We start from the raw sequence: 13,162 nt of genomic DNA, 5'->3' as shown, positions 1-13,162 counted from the left end.
CTCATCAGAATGGTATTTTTGTAAAATACTGTGGCGAGGTTGCAGTTATCTGTTCTATGTCAAGACTAAGTTGAATGGGCCGCAGAGAGGGGAGAGGTCAAAGTGTCATCGTGTGTAAACATATCTTTTGCTCCACAATGTCTGTGTGTCAGTCAGTGTGTCTCTGTGAGTTTGTCCAGGATTGGTTGTATTTAGAATTGGTTCTATCTAAATGACAGTTTGATATATATCATAGGGTGGGGGTAATGTCTTGGTACCATTTTGTACCAATGACGAGATAAGAGCTTTGTTTAGGAGACCAAACTGAACGATCATTTATAGCCAACTCTGTCTTCTTTGGGGATACTTCTCTCTGAAGTAAAGTCTTTCTTTGTGTAAGTTCTGAAGACCTGTGTTTTGTCATGTCGTCTAGGAGGGGGTGGATCTTTGCTATAAAGGAACCCATTTTCCATTATGTTGGGGACTCTCAACTTTTTATTAGAGATACTGAACTGTTGAAAGTCAAAAGGCTATTGCAATGTGGAAGGGGCTCTCAGAGAATTCACTGAGAGACACTGAATTACCTGAGAGTCACAGGATTGTGATAGAGCTGATATAATTAAAGATGGACTTTGATAACTAACTCTGACTTGTGTGTGTGGTTTGCTCCCATGATTTGGTAAATAGAGGACATTTCCACGACAAACTTCACAGGGTGGCAAATGTGGACAGCGATCTCGATGCTCCTTTTCAATAGATATGGAGGGTCATATTCTGGTGACATGATGACCAATGCTGATTGGCTGCCGTTTGACAAATAAAAAACCATCTTTGTCCATAATAATCTCGCTCTTTGTCCATAATAATCTCTGCACAGTATCTGCAAGCTAGAGCAGACATACCAAGACCAGAGTGGGGACATTCGCTATATAAACATAAAAACATTTTAGAGTTGAAAATGCGATGGAAACCCATTTAACTCGTATTTATTTGTTTATTCGGTACAATGTTCTGTCTCATGTTAGATCTGAGAACGGTATCTGTTAGAATCTGTAGGTGTGCAAACCTAGTGTTTTATTCAGAGGTAAACACACAATTATTCTCCAGCATTAATTTCTGACGTGCTTGCTATTGACGGTTATAGTGATGACCAAAATGGACATTTCTCAGACAAATCTAAGGTAAATTTGTGTTCCTCAAGGCTCTGTACTAAGAACACTAACGTTCTAATTACATTACATACATGCGTGCAATACATACATGCGTGCAATACATACACAATACATACACATACATACACACACACACACACACATACATACATACATACATACACACACACACACATACATACATACATACACATACACACATACATACACACATACATACATACATACATACATACATACATACATACATACATACATACATACATACATACATACATACATACATACATACATACATACATACATACATACAGACACAGTACATACATAAAAACATATTTAGTCAGCCACCAATTGTGCAAGTTCTCATACTTAAAAAGATGAGAGGCCTACATAATTTTCATCATAGGTAGACATACATACAACTATGACAGACAAATACATACAAAAAACAAACAGAAAATCACATTGTAGGATTTTTTTATGAATTTATTTGCACAGACCTGTAACTTCTTCTTTAAAATGACCCCATAGACACTGTATATTGGAATGGCAATGAGTTGAAAAACAACAAACCTCAAATTTCCCACTTCCTGGTTGGATTCTTTCTCAGGTCTTCGCCTGTCATATGAGTTCTGTTATACTCACAGACATCGTTCAAACAGTTTTAGAAACTTCAGAGTGTTTTCTATCCACATATACAAATGATATGCATATTCTAGCTTTTATGGCTGAGTAGCAGGTAGTTTACTCTGGGCACCTTATTCATCCAAGCTACTCAATACTGCTCCCCAGTCTCCAAGAAGATAACAAGAAATTTGTGGAGGGGTTGAAAAACAAGTTTTAATGACTCCAACCTAAGTGTATGTAAACTAGTTTTAATGACTCCAACCTAAGTGTATGTAAACTAGTTTTAATGACTCCAACCTAAGTGTATGTAAACTAGTTTTAATGACTCCAACCTAGTGTATGTAAACTAGTTTTAATGACTAACAACCTAATTTGTGTATGAAAAACAAGTTTTAATGACTCCAACCTAAGTGTATGTAAACTAGTTTTAATGACTCCAACCTAAGTGTATGTAAACTAGTTTTAATGACTCCAACCTAAGAGTATGTAAACTAGTTTTAATGACTCCAATCTAAGTGTATGTAAACTAGTTTTAATGACTCCAATCCAGTGCACTATAGAATCGCATTTGGGACCCACAATTGATAGCACAACAATTGTCACTTCTGCCGGCTTCCCTCATCGTCGTGTTTATTTTCCCAAATACGAGGCTTGACAAGTGCGCGCTCCCACAAATATTTCATTAAATGTGAGACACTGGTCTTTGTTGTTGACACTTTCCTCCAGACAAGCTGTGACCATGGGGAAACACCAACCTCAGGTGCTCCAGACATGCTGTGGCCATGGGGGAAACGCCAACCTCACTCGAGCAGCTCTGACAGGCCTTTTAACAGTAGGCTCTTGCTCCACAGGAAGGCTCTGTGCTTGTTATAGTTGTTTTGAGATAAAGCTATATAAATAAATAACTCTCGTCTCTGATTCTTTCAGACGAGAGGAAAAACATCTGACGAGGTGTGACAGAACGGAGGGGTGAGAGGAAGTTTCCTTCTCAGTCTCTCTCTGGAAATGAGCTGAGGCAGGGGATGGGTGTGTGTGTGCGGGGGGGGCGGTGGGGGTGTGGAACAGACAGATGTCTGTCTCTGGAAAAGAGGACAGTAACATTTCTCCTCGTGTAAAAAAAAAAAAAAAAATTAAAAGAGAATCGTACTGTACATATTCCTTGAACTGCTGCAGGTTGGTTCTTCGTTAGATCGACTACATCCCCAAATGAAACCATATTCCCTACGTAGTGCACATCTTTTGATCAAGACCAATGCAAGCAGTGGTTAAAAGAAGTGCACTACGTAGAGAATATGTTGCAATTTGGTACGCACTTGAGTTCATTTGCATCGGCAGAAAGAGTGCTGTGTGCTTCCCCTCCCAATCCAAAAAGGAAGGACAAGGAAACGGTAAGCCGAGGAGGAGACGTCGTTCATATCAGAGGCACTCCACAGCAGCAATATCTGCCCGATTTAATACAGTCAATAGCGCAGATCCTACTTGAAATGCAGAAGAATTACAGTAAGGTAGCGTCCCAAAAAATGTCACCTTCTTGCCTACATAGAGCCCTATGGGCTTGTCAATGGGCTCTGGTCAGAGATTAATGCACTATATTAGGGACTAGTGCCGGTTGGGATGAAGCCTTTAAAATTATGTATGACCTCTGGGACACAGAGAAGGAGCTCCGTTGGGCACATCTTTATTAAACTGGTATTTAAATAACACTTCCAGTAGTACTACAGAGAGCGAGAGAGGCAACCATCACATTACAATCAAAGTAAATGTGGTGAAAATCACTACGTTCTCAAGTAGACAAACTATAATAGTCTAGGACTCTATTCAGTGTTTCATGTTATATCTAATAAAACATTGAGTAAAGCAGATCAAGAATCTCCAGCAGATCTGTGATTTGATGTATCCAGGTAGGTGTGTGTGTGTGTGTGTGTGTGTGTGTGTGTGTGTGTGTGTGTGTGTGTGTGTGTGTGTGTGTGTGTGTGTGTGTGTGTGTGTGTGTGTGTGTGTGTGTGTGTGTGTGTGTGTACGCAGGACACAGGGGGAACCAGAGACTGGTGTTAATAGTGATGAATGGTTCATAGGGACATCAGAGGGAAGCAGACAGACAGCCAGCTGAGTCCAGACCTGTTTCCCAAACAGAACCCCATTCTCCCTTTGTAGTGCACAGCCTTTGACCAGGGCACATAGGAATCTGGTCAAACATAATGAACAAAATAGGGAATAGGGTGTTGTTTGGGACACTGGTCTGAGCACTGCAACCCCCCCCCCCCATCCCCTTTTTTCTGTTCAGTGATAATGGCCACTTCAGGTGTCTGGATGGATCTGGCAGAAGACTGCAAACAGGATGTTGACTGCAGAGGTGGCTTTGTTCTGCAGCAAACTGACAGTCTGGCTAGGGTTCCCATACACACAAATCACATTTTATTGATCTCGTACAGATATTTGCAGATGTTATCGCAGGTGCAGCAAGATGATCGTTTTTTTTTTTTGTTCCAACAGTGCAGTAATACCTAGCAATAAAACATACACACATGTAATCCAGAGAAATCCATGTCAGAGACAGGAATATCATATATATATACTATTATTATATACTATTATATATATAATATATATATATAGATAGGAGGGTCTAACTGGGCCAATCTGAACTTCTTCTTCTTCCTCCTGAGATTTGAAGAGGCTGTGTTGTGCCTTCTTCACCATGCTGTCTGTGTGAAGGGACCATTTCTGGTCGTCAGTGACACCGAGGAACTTCACCCTCGTTGCCGTCTATGTGGATGGGGCGCGCTTTCGCTGCCGTCTCCCGTAGTCCATGATCAGCTCCTTTGTTTTGTTGATGTTGAGGGAGAGGTTACTTTCCTGGCACCACTCTACCAGGGCTCTCACCTCCTTTCTGCAGGCCGTCTTTATTTGTTGGTAATCAGGCCTAATACTGTTGTGTCGTCAGCAAACTTGATTGAATTGGAGAAGTGTGTAGGCACGCAGTCATGAGTCAACAGGAGTATACAGGTGGGAGCTGAACACGCACCCTTGTGGGACCCCTGTGTTGAGGATCAGTGTGGCAGAAGTGTTGTTCCTTACCTTAACTACTTGGGGTCGGCCAGTCAGGAAGTCCAGGACCCAGTTGCACAAGGAGGGGTTCAGAACCAGGGCCCTGAGCTTAGTGATGAGCACTCTGGTGTTGAAGACTGAGCTGTAGTCAATGAACAGCATTCGTACATAGGGCAGTGTTCAGTGCAATGGTGATTGCATTGTCTGTGGATCTATTGGGGCGGTAAGCAAATTGTAGTGGGTCTATGGTGTCAGGTAGGGTGACATGATCCTTGACTAGTCTCTCAAAGCACTTTATAATGACAGAAGTCAATTGCTACTGTGCGATAGTAATTTAGTTACTGTCACTTTCTTGGGTACAGGAACAATGGTGGACATCTTGAAGCAAGTGTGGACAACAGACTGGGATATGGAGAGTTTGAATATGTCCGTAAACACTCCAGCCAGCTGGTCTGCACATGCTCTGTGGACGTGGCTTGGGATGCCGTCTGGGCCGGCAGACTTAAAATGACGTACTCACGTCGGCCACAGAACGGGAGCACAAAGTCTTCATGAACAGCAGGGGCCCAAGTCGGTGGCTCAATGTTGTTTTCCTCAAAGCACACCTTTGCATGCTTTGAGGAAAACAACATTGAGCCACCGACGTGGGCCCCTGCTGTTCATGAAGACTTTGTGCTACCGGAGCGAGGCATCGCTGTCCGAGACATGGTTGGCTTTTCCTTTATAAAACAGTGATTGTCTGGAGTTTCTGCCACATATGTTTATAAGCTGTTGAATTGTGACTGCACTTTGTCCCTGCACTGTTGTTTTGCCTCTTTGATTGCCTTATGGAGGTCGTAGCTGGTCTGATTGTACATTTTCGTGTTCCCAGTCCCCTTGCCAATGCAAAATGTTTTTTTTTTTTTCACACTTCATTTTGACGCGAATGCTGCCATCTATCCACGGTTTAAGTTCTAATCGTCACAGTGGGAACAACATACTCTATGCACTTCTTGGAATGAATGCAGTCACTGAGTCACTATATACACATCAATACTATTCTCAGATGTGACCGGGAACATTTCTCAGTTTGCGTGATCAAAACCACCTTGAAGCATAAAGTCCTATTCGTCAGACCAATGTTGAACAATCCTTACCATGGGAGCTTTTATAGCTTTCTGCCTATTATAGGTGGAATGGAGGATGAGGTAAGGCATTGCAGCTGTCCTGGAAGGGAGTTAGCAACGATCCAGCGTCCGTGTTTCACGTGTAGCACTGGAGATGGTTTCCAGTTGTGTTTTTCTCAGATTTCCTAGCTACGATAATGCAGTCGGGTATGTGATGTTGAGGTATTCCAGATGGAGGAAAAAAACAAAGAGTCTTAAGTCTTAAGTTCCTGTTACTACAATCACACCATGAGTTATTAATCACAAATGCTCGTTCTTCCTGTCCAATGGATGGGGAGAATATATATCCAGAGAGAGACCCAAAAAAATCAGTGTATGTTACAGACCCTGATCTCTCTCTGGAAGGAGATCCTCGCCCTGAGCTTGTCTACTTATTAGTCCAGGGACTGAACGTTAGTGAGTAATATACTCTGAAGCAGTGGATGGTATGCACGCCTCCTGACATTGACTAGGGCCCTAATCCTTCTACCGCTTCTCCAGCATTTTGGTGCAGCCCAGGGATAAAGAGAGCAGGAAGATCAAACAAAAGAATCCAGGTTATGTTGATTTTCGATCTAATATCCAGAAGTTATTTCTGGTTGTAGGTAATAATACAAGAAATGTTCTCAGCAAATAACGTATTTTAAAAATAATAATAATTCTGCAAAGTTGTCTAGAAGCAGGGAAACCGTGTCTGTCGGCGCCATCTTGCCACGTACGCACACACACACACACACCCACACACACACACCCACCCACCCACACCACACACACACCCACACACACATGGCTGGGTCCGAAGAGGCCCTTGAACAGCTCTGGCTCGTGTTTGGGACAGACAGACAGTAGCACAGCAGGTCACCAGGCAGGGTCAAGGACCACTGCTGCTCTGATGGAGGAGCATAATGACAGAGAATGACCTCTCCTCTCCTTCCCTCCCCATCTCCTCTTCTTCCCTCCCCTTTCCCCTCTCCTTCCCTCCCCTTTCCCCTCTCCTCTCCACTCCCCCTCTGCTCTACGACCCTCGCTTCTCTCCCTCGTCATGCACCCTTTCCCTACTCCCCTCTCCTCTCCACTCCCCCTCTGCTCTACGACCCTCGCTTCTCTCCCTCGTCATCCACCCATTCCTTTTCTCTCCTCCCCTCTCCTCTCCTCTCCTTCCCTCCCCTTTCCCCTCTCCTCTCCACGCCCCCTCTGCTCTACGACCCTCGCTTCTTTAAACAAAGTCTAGTCTTGTTAGGAGTGTACACACAAGTCTTTCAAAGCTTACATCTGTGTACTTTATAACAGTCTCTTGGCTGGTAGAAAGACAAATGAGGAGATGTTGCTCTGTTCGGGACTGCCCATACCCTTTACAGCCCTACACACTACTAGATGAAAGAGAAACCATGTTTTAGCACTTTCGTGTTTATCAGACCTGTAAGCAGACAGCAAAACACCAGCTCAACGATTTGCTGTAGCTAAAGGCAGGAAGGACATGCATGTGTTCGGACAGGACGTCTGCATCCCAAATGACATTCTATTCCCTATATAGTGTACTTCTTTTTGAACAGGGCCCATAGGGATAGAGTCTAGTGCACTATATATGGGATGGTCTGACATTTGAGACACAGACTAAATGTATTATAGCCATAGAAACGGGTTTCCCATTGAAGTCAATGGTTCTGTGATGATGGATAGCTATAGGGAATAGTTACTCTACTTATTTGGTTATAGCCTTGGTTCAGGTGCCTGTAGTAAACTAAGCTAGCGCTAAAATCTGTTGCTCAGGTCTAGATAGCTCTGTGATCTGTGGCCCAGGTCTAGATAGCTCTGTGATCTGTTGCCTAGTTCTAGGTAGATCTGATCTGTTGGCCAGGTCTAGATAGATGAGATATGTTGCCTAGTTCTAGGTAGATCTGATCATAGCAGTGAGACGGCACTTGTGAAGGTGGTAAATGACATTTTAATGGCATCGGACCGAGGCTCTGCATCTGTCCTCGTGCTCCTAGACTTTAGTGCTGCTTTTGATACCATCGATCACCACATTCTTTTGGAGAGATTGGAAACCCAAATTGGTCTACACGGACAAGTTCTGGCCTGGTTTAGATCTTATCCGTCGGAAAGATATCAGTTTGTCTCTGTGAATGGTTTGTCCTCTGACAAATCAACTGTAAATTTCGGTGTTCCTCAAGGTTCCGTTTTAGGACCACTATTGTTTTCACTATATATTATACCTCTTGGGGATGTTATTCGAAAACATAATGTTAACTTTCACTGCTATGCGGATGACACACAGCTGTACATTTCAATGAAAATTGCCCTTGCTAGAAGCATGTGTTTCAGACATAAGGAAGTGGATGGCTGCAAACTTTCTACTTTTAAACTCGGACAAAACAGAGATGCTTGTTCTAGGTCCCAGGAAACAAAGAGATCTTCTGTTGAATCTGACAATTAATCTTAATGGTTGTACAGTCGTCTCAAATAAAACTGTGAAGGACCTCAGCGTTACTCTGGACCCTGATCTCTCTTTTGAAGAACATATCAAGACCAATTCAAGGACAGCTTTTTTCCATCTACGTAACATTGCAAAAATCAGAAACTTTCTGTCCAAAAATGATGCAGAAAAATTAATCCATGCTTTTGTCACTTCTAGGTTAGACTACTGCAATGCTCTACTTTCCGGCTACCCGGATAAAGCACTAAATACACTTCAGTTAGTGCTAAATACGGCTGCTAGAATCCTGACTAGAACCAAAAAATTTGATCATATTACTCCAGTGCTAGCCTCTCTACACTGGTTTCCTGTCAAAGCAAGGGCTGATTTCAAGGTTTTACTGCTAACCTAAAAAGCATCACATGGGCTTGCTCCTACCCATCTCTCTGATTTGGTCCTGTCGTACATACCTACACGTACGCTACGGTCACAAGACGCAGGCCTCCTAATTGTCCCTAGAATTTCTATGCAAACAGCTGGAGGCAGGGCTTTCTCCTATAGAGCTCCATTTTTATGGAACGGTCTGCCTACCCATGTCAGAGAAGCAAACTCGGTCTCAACCTTTAAGTCTTTACTGAAGACTCATCTCTTCAGTGAGTCATATGATTGAGTGTAGTCTGGCCCAGGAGTGGGAAGGTGAACGGAAAGGCTCTGGAGCAACGAACCGCCCTTGCTGTCTCTGCCTGGCCGGTTCCTCTCTTTCCACAGGGATTCTCTGCCTCTAACCCTATTACAGGGGCTGAGTCACTGGCTTACGGGGGCTCTCTCATGCCGTCCCTGGAAGGGGTGCGTCACCTGAGTGGGTTGATTCACTGATGTGGTCATCCTGTCTCTTTCTAGGGAGTTTTTCCTAGCCACCGTGCTTCTACACCTGCATTTCTTGCTGTTTGGGGTTTTAGGCTGGGTTTCTGTACAGCACTTTGAGATATCAGCTGATGTACGAAGGGCTATATAAATACATTTGATTTGATTTGATCTGTTGCCCAGGTATGTAATCTCTTACCCAAGTCTTTTATTCGAGGCAGGACATTGGTTGTGAAGTTGGTGTAGGAGGCGACTTTAGGGTCAGGTGAGGCGATGCCCACGTGGGACTCGTAGATCCGTAAACTCTGGGGCTTCTTGGGGCGAGGGTGGATGTGCTGGAGGGGAGGAGAAGAAACGCGATGAGGAACAGCTGAAACGTGAAAAACTGAAATAAACAGAGGAAACTAGATTTGTTAACATGCTTCGATCAGTCTGACAAGCAAACAACAACGTATGGAGGTGTTCAGTTAAAAAGGGGCAATCTGCATTTTAACAAAGTTACAACCCCGCAACTGTTTTGGGAAAAAGCTGAAGGAGGGATGACCATTAAAATACATAGAGCTAATGGATGCAAGGGCAATTTATTGGTCACATACACATGGTTAGCAGATGTTATTGGTCACATCACATGGTTAACAGATGTTATTGGTCACATGGTTAGCAGATGTTATTGGTCACATGGTTAGCAGATGTTATTGGTCACATGGTTAGCAGAGTGTTATTGGTCACATGGTTAGCAGATGTTATTGGTCACATGGTTAGCAGATGTTATTGGTCATATGGTTAGCAGATGTTATTGGTCACATGGTTAGCAGATGTTATTGGTCACATGGTTAGCAGATGTTATTGGTCACATGGTTAGCAGATGTTATTGGTCACATGGTTAGCAGATGTTATTGGTCACACAGATGTTACACATGGTTAGCAGATGTTATTGGTCATGGTTACAGATGCACATGGTTAGCGGATGGTATTGGTCACATACACATGGTTAGCAGATGTTATTGGTCACATGGTTAGCGGATGTTATTGGTCACATGGTTACACATGGTTATTGCTCGGATGGTTATTGATGTCATTGCATCACATGGTTAGCGGATGTTATTGGTCACATGCACGTGGTTAGCAGATGTTATTGGTCACATACGTGGTTAGCAGATGTTATTGGTCACATACACATGTTATTGGTCACATGGTTAGCAGATGTTATTGGTCACATACACATGTTATTGGTCACATGGTTAGCAGATGTTATTGGTCACATGGTTAACAGATGTTATTGGTCACATGGTTAGCAGATGTTATTGGTCACATGGTTAGCAGATGTTATTGGTCACATGGTTAGCAGATGTTATTGGTCACATGGTTAGCAGATGTTATTGGTCACATGGTTAGCAGATGTTATTGGTCACATGGTTAGCAGATGTTATTGGTCACATGGTTAGCAGATGTTATTGGTCACATGGTTAGCAGATGTTATTGGTGGTCACATGGTTAGCAGATGTTTATTGGTCACATGGTTAGCAGATGTTATTGGTCACATCACATGGTTAGCAGATGTTATTGGTCACATGGTTAGCAGATGTTATTGGTCACATGCACATGGTTAGCAGATGTTATTGGTCACATACACATGGTTAGCAGATGTTATTGGTCACATGGTTGCAGATGTTATTGGTCACATGGTCCAACAGATGTTATTGGTCACATGGTAACAAATTCCAGATGTTATTGGTCACATGGTAAAGGAAGATGTTATTGAATCACATAAGTATCGCAGATATTATTGCTGACATGGTTCGCTAAGATGTTATTGCTCACATGGTTAGCGGATGTTATTGGTCACAACATATTAGCAGATGTTATTGGTCACATAAACATTATTAAAGATGTTATTAGTCACTAGTGTTCCATTTATTAAAGTGGCCAATGTTATCAAGTTAGGTTGGTCACATCTCTGTGTTAGTGGTGGCTGTTGGTCACATGGTTTTCAAATGTCCCATTTGATACACCTGTACTGACCTCGGCTTCTGGTCACATGGGGTGAACAGGCCTCGGGTGGCCTTGATGATCTTTTTTGTCCTTCCTGTGACATTGGGTGTTGAGGTGTCCTGGAGGGCATCTTGCTGATCCCTGCCTACAGACAGAAATTAAAACAAGAGGCTCCCAGAGGGTCTGTCCAACGCTGGTCAGAACAAGCTGACTACCTGCACTCCAAGACTGCTTCCATCACGTGGACAGGGGACATCATCAAGGACAACAACCAGATGGGAATATTGACGAATACGCTGATACAGCCCGACAGGATGCTCTCATTGTACACCTGTAGAACGTGACAAGCCACATTTCTTCACTCTCCTGGTGGTGATGATTGAGTTGGAGGCGTGCATGGCACATAGCGCACGATGAGTGGGGAAAACATTCCCTAACCAGAAACCGTGGATTGATGGCAGCATTCGCGTGAAACTGAAAGCTGCGAACCACTGCTTTTAATCAGGGCAAGGTGTCTGGCAACATGACTGAATACAAACAGTGCAGCTATTCCCTCCGTAAGGCTATCAAACAAGCTATGAGGAGTTTGGAGGTACAGTTGAATGCAAAGTGGTCAATTAACAATATTCAATGGCTCTTGACAAAGAGGCAGTGTGCAGCATGGGTCTGCATCAATGTGGACCTATTGGTGATGAAATCCAGTGGGTCACGGTACCAGGATGTCAGGGTGGAGGTGACTATGAATGACTAGTCTTCAAAGCACCTCATGATGACAAGAAGTGTTCAGTTACCTTAGCTTTCTTGGGAACGGAAACATGCAGGCCATCTTCACTGGGGACAGCAGACTGGGATAGGGACATTAAATATGTCTGTAAACACACCAGCCAAGGCTGCAGGCTCCAGACGTGGCTTGGATGGTATCTGGGCTGGCAGCCTCCGAGTTAACATGCGCAGTGTTTTACTCACGTTGGCCACGTGAGAAGGGAGCATATTCAGTCAATCCTTCGATGCCCGCGACGGGGCTGGTTTTCTTTTTGTAATCCGTGATACCAGTCTGCTGTTCCCACATGCTTCAAGAGGGCCACCATTGTTCCTGTTCCCAAGAAACTAAGGTCTGAGCTAAACGACTTTAGCACTCACTTTCCTCATCATGAACTTTGCTTGTTTGATTGCCTTACGGAGGGAATAACTGTACTATTTCACCTCGGTCATGTTTCCAGTCACCTTGCCATGATTAAATGCGGTGGTACATGCTCTCAAATGCTGCCATCAACAAATCAAAATCAAATCACTGCACAAATTGTCACCCACTGGTTACAGATGGAATGCTAGTGTAGCAAAATGCTTGTGCTTCTAGTTCCGACAATGCAGTAATAACAACAAGTAATCTAACTAACAATTTCAAAACTACTGTCTTATACACAGTGTAAGGGGATAAAGAATATGTACATAAAGATATATGGATGAGTGATGGTACAGAGCAGCATAGGCAAGATACAGTAGATGGTATCGAGTACAGTATATACATACAGATGATCTAAACAAAGTGGCATAGTTAAAGTGAGTGATACATGTAACACGGGGGCCCCACAAGGGTAGTTTGAGCCCTCTCCTGTACTCCCTGATTCACCCACGACATATGAGATGAATAATGTAGGGTATGTAAACATTATATTAGGTAGCATTGTTTAAAGTGGCTAGTGATATATTTACATAATTTCCCATCAATTCCCATTATTAAAGTGGCTGGAGTTGAGTCAGTGTCAGTGAGTGTGGCAGCAGCCAAAATAGTGGTGGCTATTTAACAGTCTGATGGCTTTGAGATAGAAGCTGATTTTCAGTCTCTCGGTCCCAGCTTTGATGCACCTGTACTGACCTCGCCTTCTGGATGATGGAACAGGGGTGAACAGGCAGTG

The 13,162-nt window shown here is 43.3% G+C and overlaps 1 protein-coding gene across 1 annotated transcript in view; it reads right to left on the bottom strand.

Annotated features, from left to right (window-relative positions):
* gbe1b (glucan (1,4-alpha-), branching enzyme 1b) overlaps nucleotides 1-13,162 on the bottom strand; it is a 333,639-nt gene that overhangs the window by 228,239 nt on the left and 92,238 nt on the right. Inside the window, exon 5 of the mRNA XM_046296301.1 lies at nucleotides 9,454-9,589. Within this exon, the coding sequence (XP_046152257.1) occupies nucleotides 9,454-9,589 (136 nt within the window). The remainder of the gene's footprint in view (nucleotides 1-9,453; nucleotides 9,590-13,162) is intronic.

Source organism: Oncorhynchus gorbuscha, linkage group LG13 (assembly GCF_021184085.1).
Source record: "Oncorhynchus gorbuscha isolate QuinsamMale2020 ecotype Even-year linkage group LG13, OgorEven_v1.0, whole genome shotgun sequence".
NCBI classification, from domain to species: domain Eukaryota; kingdom Metazoa; phylum Chordata; class Actinopteri; order Salmoniformes; family Salmonidae; genus Oncorhynchus; species Oncorhynchus gorbuscha.
Note: the sequence above shows the minus strand (reverse complement) of the source record. Positions and strands in the feature narration are given on the sequence as shown.